At 37.8% G+C, this 24,397-nt stretch overlaps 1 protein-coding gene across 1 annotated transcript; it reads left to right on the top strand.

Annotated features, from left to right (window-relative positions):
- Positions 1 to 3,419: 3,419 nt before the first annotated feature.
- Positions 3,420 to 20,308, top strand: MGST1 (microsomal glutathione S-transferase 1). Its single transcript, XM_019744776.2, has 4 exons — positions 3,420 to 3,715; positions 8,523 to 8,671; positions 10,911 to 11,005; positions 19,725 to 20,308. Exons 2-4 carry the CDS (start codon positions 8,546 to 8,548, stop codon positions 19,969 to 19,971), a joined length of 468 nt encoding a protein of 155 aa, XP_019600335.2. The 5' UTR covers positions 3,420 to 3,715; positions 8,523 to 8,545; the 3' UTR covers positions 19,972 to 20,308.
- The last annotated feature ends 4,089 nt before the right edge of the window (positions 20,309 to 24,397 follow it).

Here is a 24,397-nt window from a genome sequence, read left to right as displayed (position 1 = left end):
GTTTTGGAAGAAGTATCTCATTGTAGTTTTTATCTGTTTGTCTCTGAAGACTAATGACATTGAACATTTTTGCACATGTTTCTTAGCCATTTATGTATCTATTTTTGTGAAGTGTCCAAATCTTTTGCATATTTTTCTATTTTTAATTGTATACTTTTTTCTCTTAATTATTGTTATAAGTATTCTTGGTATATTTTGCATACAAGTTCTTTGTCAGATAAATATATTGAGAATATTTTCTCCTAGTCTGTGGCTTGCCTATTCATTTTCTTAATGATGTCTTTCAGGTTTTAATTTTGATGAAGTCCTATTTATCAATTTTTTTTTCTCTTATGGATACTGATTTTTGTGTCTGGTCTAAGAAATCTTTGTCTACCCCAAAGTAATGAGGATATTTTTCTATGTTTTCTTGTAGAAGTTTGTGGGGACAGAGTCCCAGAGAGCGGTTTCCAGGCCCTCGGCCTCACGTGGAAAGGTGCTGGCTCAGTTATTAGATGGGCATCAGCAGTTACTGGTTAGCCATTAGCCACTAACATAACTGCCATGGTTACGCTAGGGGGTTGGTTGGTTGGCAGAGAAGCAGACGGCAGATTGCACATCATGTGGCTCCTGCTCCCTGTGTCTCCAACCAGCCGCCAGCGAGAATATAGTGGTATGACTCCCCTATCCATGGCTCCGTGGGTGTTCCTTTTTGGCCTCACCATATCCTGCATTCTTCTGCGGGGAGCGGGAGCTGAGTCCCTGCATTACAAAGTTTTATAGTGTTAACCTTTAGGTCTGTGATCTATCTTCAATTAATTTTTGTGTATGCTGTGAGCTAGAGGTTGAGTTCACTTTTTTCCAATATGGCTATCCAGTTGTTCCAGCTCCATTGGTTGGAAACTTTCCTTTCTCCATTGAATTGCTTTGGCACATTTGTTGAAAATAAATTGACCAATTAAGTGTGATTCTGGACTTAATTCTATTCTTTTGACCTACTTATCTATCCTATACCTTTACCATGTTCTCTGGATTAGCTTCATAAGTTTTCCCATTTTTTAGTCTTGTCCCTCTCATTGTGACTACTTTTACATCCCACAGGCATTAGATTCAGAGTTTATTTCAGAAGTTAGTACAACTTCCAAACTCCACTGGATATTAGAGTGTCTATCTATAAAATAGGAAAAATAAGAACTCCCTTGTAAGGTTGTTGGGAAAGATAAACAATCTATTATATCTTTAAAAAGTATATTATAATTCTAAACTAATAATTGTATGTTTAGAATGTTGTATATTTCTGATTCACCTTTTGCTTCCCTTAATCTTAAGATATGTTTTCATGTATGTTTACTGAAATCTCCAAGAACGATATATGCCCTTAGTTTCAGATTGTGGGGGCACCTAGTCTGTGGATTTAGGGAAAAACAAAAATCTAAGATAATTAAAAGGAGTGATGGGCACCTGATTCCTTGATGATGGCAACCCTTTCGGATATTTCTCTTTCGTCTGTTTTTTAAAAGGCATTAACTATTTAACTTCTATATGTAATAATGCTTTATTCTTCCAGACCTTTCTGATTTGATTTCCCTTTTCTTTATCGTGGCAGCTACTCTTTGCTGAATGATCTTTGCTCTCCCCACCCCAAATCAATGACCTTTTAAACTGTTATAATATTTACTAGGGAATTATTTGTCTCAAATAATTTACTTACAGATTTAAAATGGTGGTGAGGAGAAGGGTTCTAAGTCTGAACCCTTCCGGTTACCCAAACTAAAACAAGCTGAATAATAAGTCTTTCTCTTCCTCACTCATTTAAGAGCATATTACAAAGAATAGAAAGTATACATTCTTTCACAACCTTTTTCCTCCTATAGTCTTGGTTCATAGCCCAATTTTCATTCTCATATCTAAACTGAAGTATTTTCTTCCTCAAGTTTAGTGGCAACTTTTTAGTTTACTGGCTTTTATATTTACTAGAGTGTCAACTCCTCAAGCAAAATTATTTCATTTTTATTTATCTTAGTTTCAGATTTTAGCATCAAGCCACATCCTTTTATTTACTTCATAAATGTCTCGAATTAGATTTATTACAATCAAATGATGATATTGTACAAAGACAGTGTCATGTATACAACAGACAGGCAATAGTTGTTCATGGTTTATTGATAGCAGGAACTCAGTGTTTATCATTGATTAGTTAAGTTCGAATACATTTTATAATTAGAACATTAGATGAGTCTGGTGCTACTTTCTTTTTAAAAACATGTTATAATTGCTCATCTGGAACTCTGTAGATTTTTTAAGTAGTAGCTGTCTGTTGCTTTTCCTGTAATGTTATCCATAAGATTAGGGCCATGTCACCTCATAAAAAATGAAAAGTCTCTTAAATTCTTGTAGTACTAAACTCCCATGGTGAGAATTCATAAGAGACTTATCTCAAATTCTGCCATATTCCAGTTAGTGTTACAGCCAAGTTCCAGTGTATTTTCATGAGATAGGTGAATAAATACAGTTTTCAAAAGATATAGACATAAAAATGAAGCACTAATGTCTCTGATGCTACATTTTCCAACACAGACACCGATATGTTTACTTAGAAATTGTTCTCAGGCTGCGATTAGTTTCTCTTTCCTAGAGCGAACTGGTAACTTACTTTCATTTTTGGTGGAACTTAGATTTGTCCATCAAATCCAAGACAATTAGTCCTGGGGGCACCCCTTAAAGCCTAAAGGAGGTAAAATTAGGACCCAAAAAAACCCCCAAACCTCAAGCAACAACAACAAAACAAGGAAGGATACTACACATAGCAGGTGGTAAATGCATGGGAAGTATTACCAGGAGAGAAGTAACATAGATCAAAAACATAAATCCTTAAACATTTTTAGATAAAGCTATGGAAGCTAGACCCATAAATATTGTTGTGGGTTAGGTAGCTCAGAAATACCTCTAATCTATTGATATTTGAATAACTATGCCTTCCTAAAACACTCCCTTAACTGTCCCTGTAAAAACCATACTAAGCTGATTGTGTAATGAAGTGATCCAGTATGATCTCCTCCAATTCCATTTTGGACTCTGTGCACAAGGGGAAAGAATGAGGAAGCAAGTTGTCAGGGAACACAGATTTCAACGGGCATAGGTGATCTTTGCTAAATGTTTACACTGTGTCAGTGCCAGCCTTCGCCTTGCCACAGGTGTAGGGAAAAAGTTCAACGAACATAATTTTACCAATGACTTCTAAGCAGTTTATTTTCCCCTAGAGATTTAAATTTTCTATAAAGCTTTTAATGCTTTCAAATTTCAACATGAAGAGCTTTTTTTTTTTTTTGCATTGTTTCCAGCTGAATAAAAGGTAACGGCCTTTTCCTTGCTTTCATTCCCATAGAATGTTGGAGGATACAGAAGTCCTCTAGACAATCACTAACGTCCCCGCCCCCACTAAATAGGAGAAACGGCATTTCCGGAAGGAGAGCATCTATAAGCTCCAAATAGAAGGGTTCAAATAGGGGAACCGGTAGGCGCTGGTTCTTATCGGAGAGAAAGATCAGGCGGTTTTAGGGGAGGGGCCTGGCAAGGCTGGAAATCCTGCTTTAAACTCTGGAGGGCCAATTAGGGAATTAGCCAGAGTGGGCGCGGCGCCTGACTCCCGCCCACCCGCGCACTCTGAGAAAGTCCCCGCGGTGCTGCGATCCACCCGCTGGACACGTCTGCTGCCTTACTGCTGCTGGGGTCCACAGTACGTGCCGGGGAGGGGATGTGGAGGGAGAGGGTTTGGAAAGGGTGGCAGGCGGAAGGGGAAAGGTTGGTGGCCGGTGCACGCGGCAGAGGTCTCTGCCAGCCTGCAACTTTTTTGCTTTGTTTAGCTGCTACAGCGTTTCCCCGCAAAGTAAGACCTAACCGGAAAATAAGCCCTAGCATGATTTTTCAGGATGACTGTCTCCTGAACTTAAGCCCTAATGCGTCTTTTGGAGCAAAAATCCGGGTCTTATATTAATTTTTGCTCCAAAAGACGCATTAGAGCTGATTGTCCAGCTAGGTCTTATTTTCAGGGAAACACGGTAGGGACCGTCTCTGGGAGTTAAGGCCGCAGATGTTATTGCTATTTCCGGAGGGGTAGGTGGAGAGAAGAGTGCATGCAAGTCTTTCAAGTTCCTGTTTCCTTTGAAATAGTTCTAAGGCCTCTTGGTAGTCCAGGCACCACTTTTATTTTGTCCTGTTGCTAGCGCCTGCTTTCTCTCCAAGTGAGTGCCCTGGGGCTGTAATCAAGCATTGTGTTGTGTGGCCTGGTGGAAACTTACCCAGGTCCCCAGCTCACAACCTTTAAGCCAATCAGGCATTCTGGGAGTTGGGGTAGTTTGGGGCTTTGTCCTCTGCTGTTTCCAAAATAAGAGGACTGTGTGTTGACCGTTTTGGTCATTTTTTAAAATGGCAAATCAATCCAAATTTGAATATTGCTCTCTCTAGCAGACAAGTACAACTTTTTCTAAAGGTTTGTTTGAGAGTGGAGTTTATTAATCACTGAGGCTGGTAAAGGAAGTCAGCTCAGTCCCCTGAAAACAGCCTCACCCCGCATCCCCCGGAGCCACCAGCATTTTCCTCCCAGCACATGGGCTCTGAAGCATAGGAGGGCAAGTCTGCAGTCACCTCAATCTTCAGGAAATTCTAGAGCTCAAACAGCAACAATGGCACCGAATTGTCTTTTTTCCTTGTCCCACGGGTAGTGTTGTGTTATATTGGTTTCATAAGGTGTAAAATGCTGAATCATGAGTCTCGGGATGTGTGCCCACATTTCTGAGTGTTTTGCAATATTGACATTGGTTATCATAAATAAAGGAACTTTGCTCTTTTTGGCCAATAGCCCATAAAGAGAAAGATTCCTCCCTCAACTGTGGTACGGGTGGGGGAAGGGAAAGGAAGACAGGAATGGCATTTGACAGAAAAAGGCCTCCAGAAGACCAGAGCAGTCTCCAATTACTGTTAGCCATGATGGTGGATAGCCCACAAGTTAAACACTTGAGAAAACTGGGTTTCAGTCTTGTTCCCTCCACTGTGAATTTGGGTCAGATGACTCACTCTATGTCTCTGGGCCTCAGTTTCCTTATGTGTTAAGGGTAGAGACAAATATTGTTTGCTATGAGTATCATAGAGTTTTCCAGATCAAGTGAGATAATGTGAAAGCTTTATGAAAACACTAAAATTGTATCCTCAGTACCTAGAACCATGCCAAAGTAGGAGCTATTTATTTACCAAACACTTACAGAGCACTTACCAGGTTCCAGTGCTGTTCTAAGTACTTTACACTTTGTTCATTTAACTCTCACAGATTCCTGTGAAGTAGGAAGTATTATTAACCTCATTTTACAGGGAAAGTGAGTAGGCCCCAGAGCAGTTAAATCACAGCTAGTAAGTGACAAGAGTCGAGATCCAGCTGGACTCCAGTCTAGTTAGTCTGTGCGCTCAGCACACTGCTCTTTGTCCTCTCAAAGACAGTCAGTCACCTGCACATTAGGGGACAGAGCCCTGCTCTCTGGTGAGACAGACTAAGGCACTCTCTATTATGCCATCCACTGATGGACAATATAAGAGGCAACACACTGTATATCGTACTAGTTTCTTTTCTATAATTTATAACTAAATTTCATATTTTGCTCTGCCTACTTTTCTTAGATTATTTCTACCTCATTCCTAGAATATGCAAATCACCTCACATTTTACCCTCTTAATTATTATTGCTACTGTACTGCTCTCTTCCCTCCTGGCGACCTTTCCTGTAAAAGCGTTCAGTAATTTTGTTTGGAGCATAGCACCCAGCTATGATGCAGGCTCAAGGCAACTTGCTGACAAATCAGCTTTGAAACAAATGTCTAGCCAGCATCACCTATTCTATGCTAGAAATGAGTCCTATTTCTGAATGTCTTACCTTCACTCCTCACCTGACCCTCAGATATGCTGGGAGTGGTAGATGTTGATTGAGAGAGGCCATTGGTTCATGGGCCTTTAGGGTGTGATATCAGAGGCTCTGTGTCAGCCCTTCTCCCAAAACCACATTCCTGAGGAGTTAAGCCGCCTTTTGGTGACTGAGAAATTCTCTGTGTGAGGTGTAATTTCAGTGTGTTTTCACATTTAAAGGAAGGGCCTCCCATTGTCCTTTTCCTCCAACTGCTGGCATCTTTGTGTTCTTTTCCCACCAACAGTTCTGGAAGGCTTCCACTTGCTCTCTACACTTTCCATACCAATTTTCACTTGAGGGAACACATTCTCAGGATTTTTATTCCATTACTAGATAAATATCATTCTGTGAACACTAGTAGAGACCTAAAGAAACTGTTTTAATTTTAAGATTATTGTTAAATAGCAACACTTCCTACTTGATAAACTTTTCCTAATTTTTTTTTTTTTAAATTAACATCCTTGCTATTTCTTCAGGTCTCTGTCTAGAGCAGGGGTGTCCAAACTGCGGCCCGTGGGCCAATGGCGGCCCGCAATCCGTTTTCAATTGGCCCACAGCAAATTCCAAAAACATATTTAGTTTACTTAAATAAACCAGGTGAGGCAATACGTACTTCACCTCGAGGGAGTGGCCCAGCTGTTTGTGTATTTTACTGCATATGGCCCTTGGTGAAAAACGTTGAAAAAAGTTTGGACACCCCTGGTCTAGAGGAATAGACTTAGGGATCCCTGTTTAAGCTAATTACATGAGCTCTGAAGGATAATACAACTTATTCATGACTTTCACCCCCCCTCAGTACTAGAACAAGTGCAGATACAGTAAATGTTACTGAAAGTGTAATCTTGCACATAAACTTATTGAACATACTGTGTTTTCAAGACTACTGACTTGTGGGGGGTGATTTAATTCGTTATACGTTTTTTTTGTTTTGTTTTTTAAACTAGGATACGTCATTTCTGTTCGCCTAAATTGAAGGAGTATATTTTTGGCTTACCCTTTAAAACAGGCATTACTTAGGAAGCTTTGGTTTCTTTGTTTGCAAAATGGAAATAATAGTACCCACATTGTAGTGTAATTGGAAGACAAAGACGATAACAGCTGTAGGGGTACCAGCTGTAGGGGTACCAGCAGTGCCAGCTGCAGAGTACGCATAAAGTCAATGGCAGTCAAATCAGAATTAAGCAGTTTTCAGTCTCTTGAAGGAGACAGTGCAGTGTAGTTAGTGTATGAGATACGAGGGCAGCGATGTGGGTTTGTGTCCCAGCGTGGCTGCTTAACATCTCTAATTCCCATTTTCTTCCTCTGTAAAATTGACCTAGTTATGAGGATTATGGCATAGTGACAAAGATTATGTAAGGTAATGCATATGAAGTATATGGCAGAGTTGGACGTGCAGTCAACTCTTATAAAATTAAATATTTATGCATGTGTGTGGTTTATATCATCTTCAACAGCAGCACGTAGACAACTATATGACCAGTAACAGAGTATAGAAAGATTTGCAGGTTTACAGATGATTGGTAGATGGATGGAATGATAAGAATTTGATAGGTGTTGGCCTAATACGGTTGCATACAGGGGTTGAGTTTTAAAGGCAGGGATGAACATCGTCTGGAAGAGGTAGCACTCCATCCTAAGCAGGTTAAATAGTGTTGAAGTTTGGGTATGAGAAGAGATGTGTGTTTAGGTGGAAGACACAGAAGGAGCAGATAGCAGAGCTGACAATAGAACAAGAAGGGGTTAAAAAGCATGATTACCAGATAGAGTTTAAATGTTAAGCTTTACCCTAAATTCCTACCCACCTTGACTTCAGAATCACCAGTGTGTCTTAGCTTTCCCCCTGCACGTTCCTAATTGTACGTCCGACTCTGGACTAAGATAGTTACATTCAATTTACTCTTGGCAGCTTTTAGGTGGAATTGGATCTGGCATATGAAGTAACCTAAAGAATTGTGTAAAGCTAATCCTCCTTCCCTTATTCCTTCTATGAGCGTACCGTAAACGCCAAATTTTCACCTTGCATTTGCAAGCCTGTTATTTCATGTTTCCATTATCCCGCTTCATCTTCACTTGTGTTGGTATTTATGACGATCATGATCATGGTGGTCATGATGATCATGGTCAGGCTATAATAAACTTTGTCATAGGCCAAGTGCTGTGCTAAGTATATTCCACATGTTGTCTCAAATCCTGACAGCAACACAATAAATGAGGAGCTATTACTAGTCCCAGGCTTACAAGTAACTCTGGTTACTTGTGTCCAATTTGTGGTGCATCTGGATGTAAAAATATGATTTTAGTTTATCTTTACAGCATTTTTCCTATTTATTTTTGCTGGTAATGCCCCCTGAATTTCCATTTTCCTTTTGCTCATTTGATGTCTTCAAGCTTAATGACATAGAACTAGAAATAAAACATAATACAGTTTATTTTGAAATTTTAGAAAACTAAATGATTATTTCATTGGCAAATAACCCAAGATATTTTAAAGAACAGTATGGTTAATGATGCACTATAAGCACACCAACTGACCATCAAGTTATTTGGGGTATTTATGCCTGCTTTTTCTTATCTTGTCTATAATCTTTTTAAGATCCCAGATCAAAATTGAAAAAAATGGTTGACCTCACCCAACTAATGGAAAATGAAGTACTGATGGCCTTTGCCTCCTATACAACGATTGTTCTTTCAAAAATGATGTTAATGAGTACTACAACTGCATTCTATAGATTGACAAGAAAGGTAAGACTGAGGAAATCTTTTCTTTTATGAGTGGAAATTCTGAAAAGCAATTTTCTTCATTTCCTTTTTTTGTTTTTGTTTTTGTAAAGTCCAGTGGCACATTGTTGGATGCTGCAAATGAAATATGCAGTCATTTGGTATATTTATGGAACAGTTGCTTCCCCCCAGAAACTAGTAAATGTTTTTGTTTGTTTGTTTTTTAATTGTGGATTTTACCTTTTGTCATGCTGCTTAGCATATGAGATTTCTGGAGTATCAAAGTTTTTCAAGGCAAGCTTGTTATTTTGAAGTTAATTTACCAACTAGAGTTTAGAAAATAGTTATTTTCCAGACAGTTAAGTGGTGTTTTCTGCTCTATTACAGGTCAAGGATATGGCTTTGGGGACAAAATTAAAAAGTTCTTATTCCCATAGTAGAGCTCCTTATGAGACAAAGCATTTGAATTTTGTATATTTCTGAATTTTTAAGTGGATGATATTGCTACCCAGCCTTATACAAATGATTTGAAAACAAAACAAAACAAAAAACAACAACAACAACAACAACAAAGAACTAGAGGCATGGGGAAGGTGGTAGAAAGATTTTGGAGCACATAGCCTGTATTCAAATAATGTTTACGGCACAGTGAGGGGAGTTGAGCAAAGCTACCTTGACAAAGTGAAACGATTTTCATTGGTGTTTTTTCTGTGCCTATTCAGCAACTTCTTCCTGAAAATCACCTATTTCTCTCTTCCTGCCTGTCCTGAGTTTTTGTCGTCCAGAACCTTGATTTTATCTACAGGTCACATTCTACCCTAAGGTATTTCCTTGTTACCCATCTTGAGGTGGTGTATTTCCTTTCCCAAGGATATTTGCATTTTAATGGGGCCACATACCCATGTGTTAGAATCGCTACTGGGGCAAGGTGTTAGAGCAGCAGGCTATAAAGTGGCTGCCTACCACCAGGCCCACAATGTCCCCCAGAAATATAGTGGCACCCGGGATAGCAGAAATGTACCCTGTCTTACAAGACAAGGAAAAAGGAACTCAAATTTGTGGAGTGCCAGTGATGTGCACTGGGAGCCATGACGCTCTTTATATGAACCAGATCATGGAATAATTTCACATCGTTGTTAGCATTATTGTGTGAGGTCATCACTAATCTGCTCCTTTCATAGCTGAGGAACTGGAAGTCCAAGGAGTAAAGTAGCTTTCCCATGGTTTCACATCGCTAAAGGAAGAGGCTGAGATTCCAGTTCATGTTTGTTTAAACTCAAATCTCATGCACTTGCCATTGTAACGCATTTATTTATTCTACATATATATATTTATTGGCAATCTAGTGTGTGATAGACATTTATTTAGGAACAAGACAGACAGACCTGACCTCAGATCTGATACTGTATCACCTTCCTGCCCATCGGTTCTCCTCAACATTTTTATATAGAATAAATACTCATATCATATTAAGAAAATATTGTAATATTTATGAGATTTCTGAGCTTATATTAAGGCTAATTTTGTAGTTCACGTTTTTGTTTATTAATTGATTATAAATTATTAAGCCATGGAACATACTTAAATATTTTTTAAGTGCGCCTTTCAACTTTCAACAGATGGGGAAATCATTTCAAACAGCATATAAATCACAGAAAGGAACACATGAACTTATGCCCTAGAATGTGTACTTGGCATTTATAGGAATGTAATTCAACTTCTTATATTTCACCATATCATTCAACCTGAAGTTGTAGTTTATTCAGAAAAAGAGAAGAGGTTTACATATCCTAACAAAGTACAAAATACAATTCCTGCCCCTCACTCTTTTATGCTTCTGATATTCTTAGCAAGTAAACTTAAGACTTTCAGATGAGTCAATGAGTTGGAAATGTTAGTATCCTTGAGTAGAGGGTACCTGAACATCGCTATGAAGAAATGCCAGTTCACCATAATAAAAGTCAATGACGATTTAGAATTATGACCTCTTTTCCATTTTCCTTCCTTTTCACTATTTTTATACATTGGTTTTTATTTAGATTCTTATTAATGCTTGTCTTTTAAAAAACATGGTGCACTGCTAATAAAAATTCAGATTTAAACAATAAATGCTCTTCCCTCCCCACGTTTGATCTATTTTTTTTCCCCATAAAGGCCATCCTGGATGCCTGTATTTCTTCTGTTCAAATGGAAATATAATAATTTAGATAGAATACCCTGATGTAATTTGGTATTTCAAAATTTTTCTTGGTATTTGGACTAGGTTTTTGCCAACCCAGAAGACTGTGTAAGCTTTGGCAGAGGAGAAAATGCCAAGAAGTTTCTTCGGATAGATGACAGAGTGGAACGTGTACGAAGGTAAACCCATGGTCTCCTGAAATTACTTACTTGTATCAAAGAATTTTGGTCAAGATGTTCTAGTGTTGAAGTATTGAAGAACAAGGAAGAAATGTCAGTCATCTTATCTAGTCCATATGATAATTACAGAAAATTAGGGATCTAGAAGTCTCTAACGACCACTGCAGTGGCACATACTGCCAATTTTGCTATACTTTTATATGCATCTTGTTAGGGTTAATGACTTTGTTTTGTGTAGGGATATATCAAAACTAATGACAGGTATGAGACAGGATGAGAATGGTAGATTCTTGCAATTTTGTCATCTTTCTCCAGAGGTGAGACTGTCAACTTTGTGTAAAAAGATGAAGAGCTAGGTATTTTTGCATAAGGTTGAAAATACGGATGTGAGAAGTCTTTCTCTCCCCTCTCTGTCTCTGTCTCTCTCTCTCCTTTGCAGACGTTATGTTTAATGTATTGAGAATTCATTGAACAATGAAAAGTAATAAGCCAAGATATCATCCACACAGCTTCCTAACGATACAATTAATATACTTATTTTAAAAGCACACTGAATTTTATTCTGGAGTTATATTTCTTAATTCTTGTCATAAAATACGGTAAATTACGAAAATTTTTTTCAGCTTTACTATGGTATAATTGACAAACAAAATTGTAAGACACTTAAAGTGTACAACATTATGATTTAATATACATATGCTTTGTAAAAGGATTCTCCCATCATGTTAATTTACACATCCATCACCTCACATATTTACCCCCCCTTTTTTTGGGGGGGGAATGTGTGAAAACATTTAAGTTCTACTTTCTTAGCAAATTTCAGTTATTCAATACAGTGTTATCAACTATAGCCACCAAGTTATACATTAGATACTCAGACTTCATTCATCTTATAACTGAAACATTGTACCCTTTTACCAAACTCCCCATATTTCCCCCACTTCCCAGCCTCTGGCAACCACTTTTCTGCTTTCTATAAGTTTGACTTTTTTTCTTTAGATTTCCCCATATAAATGATACCATATAATATTTGTCTTTGTCTGGCTTATTTCACTTAGCATAATGCCCTCCAGGTTTATCTATGTTGTGAATGACAGGATTTCCTTTTTTAAGACTGAATAATATTTTACTGTAGGTATTTACTACATTTTCTTTATCCATTCATCTATTGGTGGACACGAGTTCTTTCAGTAACTTGGCCGTTATGAATAATGCTGCAGTGAACATGGGGATACACACATCTCTTCAATGCTTTCTTTTTCTTTGGCTGTGTACTCAGAAGTGGGATTGATGGACCATGTGGTAGTTCTATTTTTCATTTCTTGAAGAACCTCTATGCTGTTTTTCAGAGTGGCTGTACCAGTTTACATTCCCAAAAACTGTACATACAGGTGTTCCGTGTTCTCTATATCCTTGCCAGCGTTTGTTATCTTTTGTTTCGTTTTTTTATAATAACCATCCTAACATAGGTGGTAGCTCATTGCAGTTTTGGTTTGTATTTCCTTGATGATTAGCAGTGTTGAGCACCTTTTCATGTACCTGTTGACCATTTGTATGTCTTCTTTGAAAAAATGCCTGTTCGGCTCCTTTGCCCGTTTTCAATTTGGGTTATTTTTTTTTAATCTATTGAATTGTATAAGTTCCTTGTGTATTTTGGATATTAACCCCTTATCAGATATGTGGTTTACAAATATTTTTCCCCATTACATAGGTTGCCTTTCCGTTTTGTTGATGATTTTTTTTGCTAAGCAGAGGTTTTTTTTTAAGTGTGATACAGTCCCACTTGTGATTTTGTTGTGTTTGTTTTGTTTTTGCCTTTGCTTTTGGTGTCAAACCCAAAACCTCACTGCCACGACCCATGTCAAGGGGGTTATCCTCTATGCTTTCTTCTAGGAGTTTTTACGTGGCAGGTCTTACATGCAAGTCTTTAATCCATTTTGATATGATTGTTATGTACAGTGCAAGATAAGGTCCAGTTTCATTCTTTTGGCTTGGAAATCCAGTTTTTCCAACAGAATTTATTGAATGGAAGCCCTGTTGCCTATCTGAGAGTTGGGTGGTCCAGGGACCGGTCCCTTGTGCTGCAGCTATAAAAGCCGAGGCACAAATGTTTCCACAAGCTCCCTCCAGGAAGATGCTGGTGACTTGGAGCAGGCTAAAGGGTAAAGGCAGGGGAGGTGTCTGCTGGCTTTCCTGTTGCTGGGAAGGATCAAAGCCATCCCTTAGGTGAGTGTTAAATTGGAAGCCTGACCCTCTGGTAGCAGCTTTTAAAGTATGCAGCTGGATTCCTTTCAGGGAAATACAGGGAAATGGGCATTTTTGTCTCTTCCCTCTGTGCTGAGCTCCAGGGGATAGCCAGTTAAGAACTCCTTCTTTGTTTGCCATGGTCAGGTGAGGGTCAGGTGGGACTCACGAAGGGAAGCGCCTTGGCTATCAGAGCCAGGCCGTCTGGGGACTCATGCTTCATGTAGCAGTGAAAGAGCCGGGGCACAGACATGTGTACAAGCTCATTCCTAGGGGATATAGGATATTTGGAGTAGGCTACAGGGAAATGGCAGGGACATGTGAGCGAGCTTCCCCAGTCTCTGGGGAGGATTGCAGCCAAGCCATAGATGTGTGCTAAATTATAAACCTGACCCTCAGGCAGCAGCTTTCAAAGTCTGTAGATGGAACTTGTTTAGGAGAAGCCTGGGAGATGGGCGGTTTTGCCTGCTCCCTCTGCTCTGAGTCCTAGGGGGAAAGCTGTAGTAAGTGCTAGGATTTCTATATGCCCATTAATAGCTGCTCCTTTGTTTGCTGTTGACTTGTGAATCTCATGGATACAAACTTCGCTGGCTTTCACAGCTAGATGCTTGTGGGGGGGGGGGGCTGTCCCTCAAGTGGGAGTCTTAAAAGCTGAAGTGCTAAATGTGGGGTGCAAACCCTTTACTTCTTAGAAAGAAGCTGGGAGTTGAGTGTTCCCTCTCAATTAATTGTATGGTGCTGTACCAGGGGTGCGGTTTATGATAAGAGTGTATCTCAGCCTTTCCTACCCATTTCGATGTGGGTATTTTTTTCATTCTCTCACTGTGTAGGAGGTGCTCATCTAGTTTCTGGATTTATTCAGAGTTAATTGCTCCGTGTGTAGCTGTAAATTTACTATGTCTCTGTGAAGATGGCCATTCAGAATCCTCCTATGTTGCCATCTTGGTTGACCTCTCTTCAAATTCTTATATTGAGATTGCATTGCCAGTCTATTAGTTACCTTTCTCTAGCATGTGAAACATAAAAGTTATATACCATCTTCTCATTTAGTATTTTCTGATGCTCATCCAAACTGGTATAATTTTAGACACATTTCAAGGAATAGATAAAATTATATAAAATTAAAGACAGAGTGAAGAGTTTTTCTAGTTGTACTTAAATGTACAGATATTTAGTTTTGTGGTGCAGAGTTAAGATAGGGAACATAATGAGTATATTTGACTAACTTTCTTAGTTGGCTGAGTATGAATAGAAAGTGAAATGGAGATTGAGGGAAATGAGTTTTACTTCTGTAATTCAGCTATCAGCTGGAGTCTGTTGTGCCTTTAGGATCTAGATCATATTTGCATTATCCCTTTTTCAATTCCCTGTGAACAGGTCTGAAACCCCTCCCAAAATTTCTGCAGATTCCCTTGTGGTATGTATTCTCAAGATTAACTCTCAATCTGGGTTCCTGCATTTGTGCATGCTTCCATTTTCTGCAGTATGTTACGCTGACGTAGACTTGTCCCTTTTCTCAACTCTCTCAACAAATTAACTAAAAAAATGTGGGTAAAAACAGACTTGAATAAATCGAGGTGCAGAAGAATTTACACTATGGCAACACAAACATTTCAAGTTGTGTGTTAGACTTTTGTGCTCTAACAGTGTCCTTTAGCATTCACTCCCTGGGAAGTTGCCCTGTACCTTCTTCACCTCAAGTAATGTCCAGCATTATACCACTTTGTGGGCTCATTACCGAACTCAAGTTCAAGTGCTTGCCGATTGGGAGCCAATGACGAGAGACAAGAGTAGGTGGAAAGAAAAGTAGGTTTAATCAAAATGCCGGCATTCCGGGAAGATGGTGGACTATCATCACAAAGACCACCTTCCCGGGACCTAGAATGGTCAAGAAGTTTTATAGGAACACAAGAAGTAGCAGAACAAAGGAAAAGGAGAGTTAGTCATGTGATTCCATATGACATCCGGGAGAACATCTCCAGGTGTCTAGTTTGTCTGGTGATGGTCCAGTCTTAGGGGTGATTCATATGTCATCTGACTGAAAATTGCAGTCCAGAATCGCAGGCTGGTTGTAGGCATCCAGATGTCTAAAGGCTGAATCAGTTTCTTTTAAATCAGCCTTCTGGCAATTAATCAGATTAACAAGGCATGTATGCACACAGCCACAAGAAAACAAAGTTTTTGAATCAGGTAGGCGGGAAAGGAAACAAGAAAAATAAACTGAATTGATAAATCTTGAAAAGTGCACCGTCACCCTTACAGGCTTTTCTGTCCCTTGTATTCTTTCACCCTTCCAGTACTAAAATTAAATTCAGATGTTTCACTTATGCAAAACAGTTTAACCCCAAGTTATTTATCAACTAAGACTGTTTTTCTTCCAAGAGGAAGTCTGTGCTAGATAGCTAGAATAAAATTTTGACTTCCATGTCACTTAGTTTTATATTTGTTAATTTGGCATTCCTACTGAGTAAATCGGCCAGTGTTTGAAAATTCGTTGTGCCAAGAATGTGAATCTAAAATACTGTGAGGACATAGAATCAATTTGAAAATTGCAAACTTTATCAGAGAAAAAATGATGTGTTTTGGTGAAAAAGAGTTAAAAATAGAAAAAGGCTAGGCAAGCTTTGTGAAATTATAAAATCCACTCACGGGACATTTATCATTTAAAGCTTTGTTTTTCCTTTTTATGCATCCTATCTAGAGCAGACAATCACATATATGATGCTTATCATGACCCTATACTCATAACGTTGCCCAGGACTTGAAAATGATAACAATTAGATCGTCAGTGACATTAGTAAGATTGAAAGGAAGATCCAAGTAAGTCTTGTGCTTAACCAAAGATATTTTATTTGGGAATGTAAAATTCTTCCTCACTCTCACTTCCCAAGCCCTACTTCAACCCCCATTCCCAAAAGATTGTACTTCTAGAGGAAAATTCCATTTTCTAAGCTGATCTTCTAGTCAGGTTGTGAAAAACAAATAAATTTTAGGGAAATAATTGACGGTAGTTGTGAAATGAGTCAGTGTGCTTGAGGAGGTGCAGCAACTGTGCATAGCACCCCCTGGTGACCAGACACTGGCTTTTCAGTGTGTCAAGAGGAGAGAATCTAAGAAAAAAAGGAGTCCAGTTTCCAGCTGATTTTTTTTTTAGATATTATCGGTCCTATCAAATGTTAATAACAACGCACTTTGGGAGACACTTTTCAGGGAAAGAGTTTTCAGTATATTCCCTTTCCATTTTTAATCTAAACATGTATTATTATTGTTAATAATATTATTATTACTTCAACATGTAATTGTAAAGCTGTCCTATTAGCATATTCCAATGGCAGAGACTGAATGGGACTACAAATGAAGTGAAAGGTATACTTTCAGGTATGAAGTATTGAGAAAATTAATACATACACATATACATATAAAACAATTAATTAAAAACGTAAAGAAATATGCATTGAAATGTCAAGATAAGTGGCCTAAAGTAATTTATTTATGTTCTGGACAGAGAGAAATCAGTGGTGATTAGAAAACATTTTACATACACATTTATTTAATTCTATCTCACCTTGTTCTGGAAAGAATTCAAGACCATATACGTTAAATAGAGCAAGATAAAAAACAAATTGTAAGATAATCAGGGCAGCTGGAGAAATCAAGGGAATCATTTAAAAGAAGAAAAGAAAGCTTGGGTTTGGTGTTTAGGGAAAGGAGAGACATTCAGAATATTCTACCTTCAAAGGCTGAGAATACCCCTTTCCTAAGAGTGTTCAGTGGGGATTCTCGCTGGGGATTCTGTCAAGGGCCTGATGAAGCATGGGCTAGGAATTGAAATAGATGACTTCCCTTCTGGCCCCAATGCATGAACACAAAGCATTTACTGAGAAATTACTGTGTGTGTCACTGTTACTTCTTCCATTGGGATGATATGAAAGAACTTTAAGAATGAGTTCCTGCCCTTGAAACCTTTATAACTTTTCCCCTGAAAATAAGACCAACGTGCATGTAATAAACACAGAATAATATAAAGCAGTCTTCCATTAGATGTGAAGTTGTGTGGTATGAGGTTTAAGTTCCTAGGGTATTTTAGGAATGTTTCATGAAGGAAGAATGTGAAGGATACTAGGATTTAGAAAAAGGAAGAGATCATGTCAATTTGGGAAAATTTCTTTGTGGGTATTTGGATACACAGCTGTATGCTGAGTGTGAAGAGCTTTGGCGGAGATAAGGGAGTCAGGAAAAGTGGGGTTTGTAGTTGGCCACGCCTTGGCAATTCTCAGGCGTATAGCAACTCTGGTCCAGGTCCAGTTGACACCGAGATCCAAGAGATTCTAATCTGAGAGGGGAAGGTAATGGCAGGAGTGTCATGAGCACAGAGCAGGGCTGGTGGGAAGGTCAGTCAGTGATACCAAGGGACATTGCCCAAAGAAAGGAAAATGGGAACACCAGTCATGGGGTGGGGGCATAGACCCAGGTAGAAAGTGGTCATACATAAAGACTGATGTGCACCTGGTAATAGATTTGGTAGCCATCTGGAAATGACACAAAAGTGAAGGAAGATGCCACTCTGGGATGATTCTGTCATTGGAGCAGAGAAAAGGTGACAGTGGAAGGGTGATAGTGAACTCCTGCAGGTCCTCCCTGGGAGAGCTGGGTAAGTGTATGCCCGAGGCAGGGTCTAAAAAGTACAGCATATGAAATGGCATAAATTAGCAAAAAATATGCATTTCTGTTGAAAACAGGCCTTATCAGGACAATCAGGAGTGTTATCTGTGAGACTCTTTTGAGGACAGGAAAAGAGAATGGAAGAGAAATAAGACAGAGAGACAGAAGCCAGAAAAAATGACAAGGCCAGTAAGGTCAAGGAAGCCTTGCCCCTGATCGTCCTTCTCTCTACCGCCATTGAAGCTTGTTACCCCTTATTGTCCTTGACTTTCTTCCCTGTTTTTAAAACTGCATTCTGTTTGCCAATCACTTAATACAAGCCCAGAAGTGCATTGTTTTCCTTTTCCACAGGGTGTTCCTTTTAAAGGTTCTTCCCCAACTTTGAAATATCTGTCCTTTTAAAATGTTGTAAAGGAGAAAACTAACACACCTAAGATTGGAGGTGAAGCTATGTCTGTGGCCCAGCAGGAGAGTTCAGAGGATCCAAACAAATACCCTTGGTGTAATTGGTGCAATAGGCTCTTCTTTAGTAGAAAATTGTATTTCTGTCCTTTCTTGCCCACCTTACTCTCAGTAGCCCTTGGGTTGTTCCATGAAAGAGCAGACACAAACATTCATCTCTTTCTGTCTTAGCTTTTATTCAGGAATAGGGAGTTCTTTACTTGAATCTATCAAAACCATTACTTATCTAGGTTACTGTCACCTTCTTCATACCTTTGTGTTGTCTTCATCTCTGTCAGGCAACCTTAGAGATAATCTATGGAAAACAGGAGAAAGGAAAGGAGGGGAAGATAGCAGTGATCACTGAGCACACAGTATGCCATAATTATATAATTTTTTGCTAGAAGAAAAGAGAGTAACAGGAAACAAGTATTTTTCATTTTGAAATATGTATCGATATCTGATAAACACTATCAAAATCTCAATTTCTACTCTAGATTCTAAAGCAATTTTTAATTCCGGAGACTTAAAGAGGAACATCAGATTTTAAAATTAAGCTCTTTAAAAAATATCAAGTCAATAATAGATGTGCCTTGTATTCACACTCTTAGCCAGAGAAGCCAAGTTCCCATGAATTGGATGAAAACTTGTAGCTAAACCATGCTTTGTGTTTTCTTCTAGTTGGGGTGTAAAGATAAAATTTAAGAAACATATCTTTCTGTTGTCTATCATTTTTGTGTATGGTTTCTACTTTGCTCCTTTGCTTAGCTAATTCTTTTTGTAATTTCAGGATAGATTGGCTAAAATCTTACCCGTATTTAAAAGGCTGGTTATGTATTCTGTTATTTGGATGTTGAAAGCATGAGATTCTTGATATCAAATTGGTAAATTAATTCTTGGCAACCTGTGGTTTGGGTGAATGAGCAAGGATTGTCTCAGTAACCATTTTGCAGACTAGTAGAAGTGAGAGAGGAATCTTATAAAAGATCATAACCAAAAGGATTTTCTTCCTTTGATAAGAAGAATGTTGACTTGCTATTGTATGAACCCTGGAAGAAAAAGTATTTCATATCTACAGAAATGAAGTGAGTTTTATTTTATAGATGTGGTTTTAATATTCTTGAAAGTGCAAATGCCTTCTTTGTGGTGAAATGCACTGAAAATAAAAGGAAGCGCAAATAAGAAGACATTCTAAATAAAAGCCAAGGGGGTAAGGAAACAAGGCAATTTGAGAGAAATAAAAGGAGTCTTTCTTTATATTTTTAAGATCCATTAAAACTTATATTAATATTTAGTTTTAGGAGATAGGGAAAAATGAATATATTTCTGCTCATTTAAAAATTAGTGTTTTACTGGTCCTCTTTTCCCACAGGGCCCATCTGAATGACCTTGAAAATATTGTGCCATTTCTTGGTATTGGCCTTCTGTATTCCTTAAGTGGTCCAGACCTCTCTACAGCCATCCTGCACTTCAGACTCTTTGTCGGAGCACGGATCTACCACACCATTGCATATTTGCTACCTCTTCCCCAACCTAATCGCGCTTTGGCTTTTTTTGTTGGATACGGAGTTACTGTTTCAATGGCTTACAGGTTGCTGAAGAGTAGATTGTACCTTTAAGGAGAATCATACAACTCAATTATCCAATTATTTTCTAATAATTCTGTACTTCCAATTTATAATGAATACTTTTTAAGATTTTAAGTGGGAAGGAACAGAGAATTAAGATGGGGAAAACCATCACTAGTATCTTTCACTCTCGTTATATTTCCACTAGAAATTTAACATAATTTTTAAGTCTTTCATCTTAGTCTTAAAGTAATTTGTTGTAAATTTTGATTATAATTTGTAATGTTCAGCATTTCATATTTTAAATCATAAAGTGAGTGTACGTATGAGAAACCTATATTTTAATATTGCTGAAATGGACATATGAAATAAAGAATTTAAAGAATAATTTTATTTGGTTTTCTTTTTCCCAACTTGTATTTTCCAAAATTTCAAACCTATGGAAAGGTGGGAGAGTAATACAATGAACTTTTATACGCATATATGTTTCACCTAGATTTAACGATTGTTAACATTTTGCCATATTTGCTTTTTAGCTCTATCATTCATTCAGTTTTTTCTGAACAATTTTGAAGGTAAGTTGCAGATATCAGTATACTCCACTCTGAAATACTTTAACATGTGTCCTGTATGAACAAGACAATCTCTAAACACAAACCATTATCACACCCAAGAAATTTAACATTAATACAATAATATTATTTAATATATCTAATTCATATTTAAATTTCCCTGATTTTCTTAATGTCCTTTATAACTGCTTTATTTTTGATCCAGGAATCAAACAAGCACCACACAAGCATTTTATTATCAATCCTATCTAATTTTCAATAAAGTCCGAGTTTTTTAACTTTTTTTTGTGTGTGTGCCTTTTATGACTTGCACATTTTTTGAGGAATATAGGCTAGTTGTTTTACAGAATTACCCTTAATCTGGTTTGGTTTTGTCTACTATTTTCTCATTCTTAGATTAAGATTAAACATTTTGGGTGATGTTGTATCTTTCACATTACAACATATCAATAGGCATATGATGTCAATTTGTCCTGTTATTCGTGATGTTAAATTTGATCAATTTAGTAAGGTAGTATCAACCAGCTTTATCCATTGTAAAGGTATCTTTTTATCTTTGTAATCATATGTGGGGTGATAAATTGAGATTGCAAATCCTGTTCTACAAACTTTCACCTAATGGGTATAGCATCTAATGATGCTCAGTTGGTTTCTATATAAAAATATAAATATATAAACATAAAATTCATAAAATATATAGAAATATACAAAACTATAAACACATGTAAAGCCACACAAATTTAGCTATTTTTGTCTTAAATGGAATTATATATACTTAAACCTTTATAATAAAGGATTAACTTTTAAAATACCAATATTTTTTGTACTTCGATCCAATTTAAATTATTAGTTTTCCTTTCTAGCTCTTGATTGGTCTTAGTTTTAAATACATATTTCTTAAATAGTGCTTTTAGTGGCTGTCATAATTGTTCATTTAGGTTTACCACAGAAGACAGAAGTCATTGTGTAATATTTTAGGTTTTATAATTTAAGCAGTGCTTAAGTCCGTAAGCAAAACCTATTGAACAATTGACTATGGAAAATTCTGTACAAATTTCTCTTCACATCTTTTCCTTATGTTAAAAGCAGCTTTGCATATCATGGATGTTGGCTTCAGGGAGGCTTTGTGGTATAATTAATGGAAAAGACCATGAGCTCAGAAGTGAAAACTTCAAATCTCCCCGCTCCCGCTCCCGCTCCCGCTCCCGCTCCCGCTCCCGCTCCCGCTCCCGCTCCCGCTCCCGCTCCCGCTCCCGCTCCCGCTCCCGCTCCCGCTCCCCACTATCTGGATTTGGATTTGGGCAACCTATTTACCCTGTCTGATCTATTAGTTTTCCTCATACTTTTTGTGAGATATTTTTGAAGGTCAAATGATCTATATATGTGTGAAGAACATGAAAAGTACTTTCTAAACAATGTGTTTTCCATGTATAAATTGTTTGAATAATCTATGTCATAAAGATTAAGATGGCTAAGCTTTTCCTAGCTTCATGTGAGGTATTTAACAATTGTCACTTCTCATTGTTTTCTTTAAATTTCTACTTCCCTGGTAATGCTTCTCAGAGTAGTAGCAGAGTGGATTGTGGTTATTGTAACAGTTATCCATTCAGCTACTAATATTACTAGATATGCATTACTAGACAACTATCAGGATAAAAAAAGACATTTAAATTTTATGTTCTCAGAGGTGTAAGAACTATGTATACGTGTAGAACACATATAAGGAAAAATAAAAAAGTCTAGAGATTATCTATTTCAATTTCTAACTTTGATAAACAGTTGTACAAACAATTTCTAAATGGTTGTAAACTGTTTTCACTCACAAGGGAAGCTCTTGATGTTGGGGGATTTGTTCACTAATCTTTTAATGGAAGAGGGTGGATGAAGGGGAAGCATATTTACCATTCAGGTCTCTCCTGCACCACGGAGTCCCCACCTGACCACACGATACACCGGGCTTTAGCGTGAAGTCTGTGTACTAAGCAGCTTTAACCTGTGATTGGACAGACATGGAGAAGAGATTGCACAGTTCGCATTAACTGTTACCTACGAGGGTATGTGTGATGGGTATGTTTATATTTTTGCCATGTAATTAGAAATCGAAAGCAAGGATTGTGTTTTATTTATTTTTGTATATGTATTCTCATTCATGTACACAGGCATACACATAAACGTTTAAACACACTGTCCACACACTGCACACACACACGCACACACACAGAGGCAGTATCACTAACATCATTATGGATACTTAGTAATTAGGTAACATTTACTACTTCAAACTTCACCTTCTCCCTTCACTAATGCCTTACTGTGTCCTCACCTACCCAACCAACTCTATCATACGTAAGTCAAGATCCTTCCTCAGAAATCAGAAGACATTTATCTGCAATTCTTATAGAGGCATCATCTAGGGCAGTGATGAGAGTTTTGGGGGGAGGGTATACACATAAACTTTTAAATAAGTTTGGAGGGTGGGACAGGTTTTATCAAAATCTCTACAGCTAAGTTCTATACACATATGTGTGTGTATAAACACACACACACACACACACACACACACACACATATCCATATAATCTATATTACTTAGGGCATAAGCCCTGTTGTTTTTTCATATTACATAAAGTAGAATCTTCTTAGCCGGTGGGGACTACTGTCTATAAGATGTATTGATTTGCTTGGGCATGTTGAAGAATGGTCATGGGACAGGAGAATTTCATGTATATCAAAGGGCTGTATGGTTTTAAAAGGTTGAGAAAAACTTACCTAATCAATGTTAGATGGATGAGTTCCTCTGTGTTCAAGGCTCAGAGACTTACTCGTTCATGGGATAGGTTTGATTACACCCTGACAGGCAGACTGATAAGAACTAAAATATAAATAAGACTGGAGTGTAAACCAAAATGGCAGTCAATTAATTGAAATCCAATCTTTCAACTGTCCCATTGTCTGGTGATCTAAATCCAAGATCAGTCCACTCTGCCCCTGTGGTCAAACTGCCTTGGAAGCTAAATCATAATCAGAAAGGCTCTGTTGATATTCTCTGTGGGAACACCGCCAAAGGAACCCAAATTGCTCCACAACCCAGTGCTCTGCACATTATAGGTAGACTTAGGTGGTAAAATAATATGCTTGATGAGCATGGGTTTAGACCAAGGAGAGTTAGATGGGTCAAATGTTAATTGGCATAAGACAGATAATTTAACACGTCCATTTCAAGATGGAAATGATCTGGGACTCAAATACCCATAGTCCATTGGCGATAGCACCCCACATACATCTCCACACTTGGAACAGCCTTGCAAGTGGGACTAGCAAGACCATGTCTGATGACATGAGCACCTCATTGTTGTGGGTGCTCAGATAGGCATAGTCAGTGCTTATCTTTGTATTGGTTTTCTCTGTTTCCTTGTCTATCTATTCTCTCTCCTGATTGAAACATTCTTCCGTTCACCATATTAAAACACAAAGACTCTACCTCTTGGGTCTTTTTTCTTTTCAGTATTTTTTTAAAGATTTTTTTAAATTAAAATGTAGCTAGCATACAATATTATAGGTTGATGCAAAAGTAATTGTGTGTTTTGCAATTATTTTTAACCTTTTGAACCACAATTACTTTTGCACAAACCTAATATATTAGTTTCAGGTGTACACCATAGTTACTCAACATTTATATACCTAAAGAAATGATCACCATGATAAGTCCAGCAACCATCTGACACCGTACCATGCTATCACAGTATTATTGACACCATTCCCTATGTTGTGCATTACATTCCCCATGACTTATTTGTTTTATACCTGGAAATTTGAACCTCATATTCCCCTTCACCTTCCCCCCTTTTTAATATTTCAATTATAGTTGATGTTCCATATAATTTTATATTATTTTTAGGTGTACA

Source organism: Rhinolophus sinicus, linkage group LG02, assembly GCF_036562045.2.
Source record: "Rhinolophus sinicus isolate RSC01 linkage group LG02, ASM3656204v1, whole genome shotgun sequence".
Lineage (NCBI taxonomy): Eukaryota > Metazoa > Chordata > Mammalia > Chiroptera > Rhinolophidae > Rhinolophus > Rhinolophus sinicus.
This window is presented reverse-complemented; position numbering and strand designations above follow the sequence as displayed.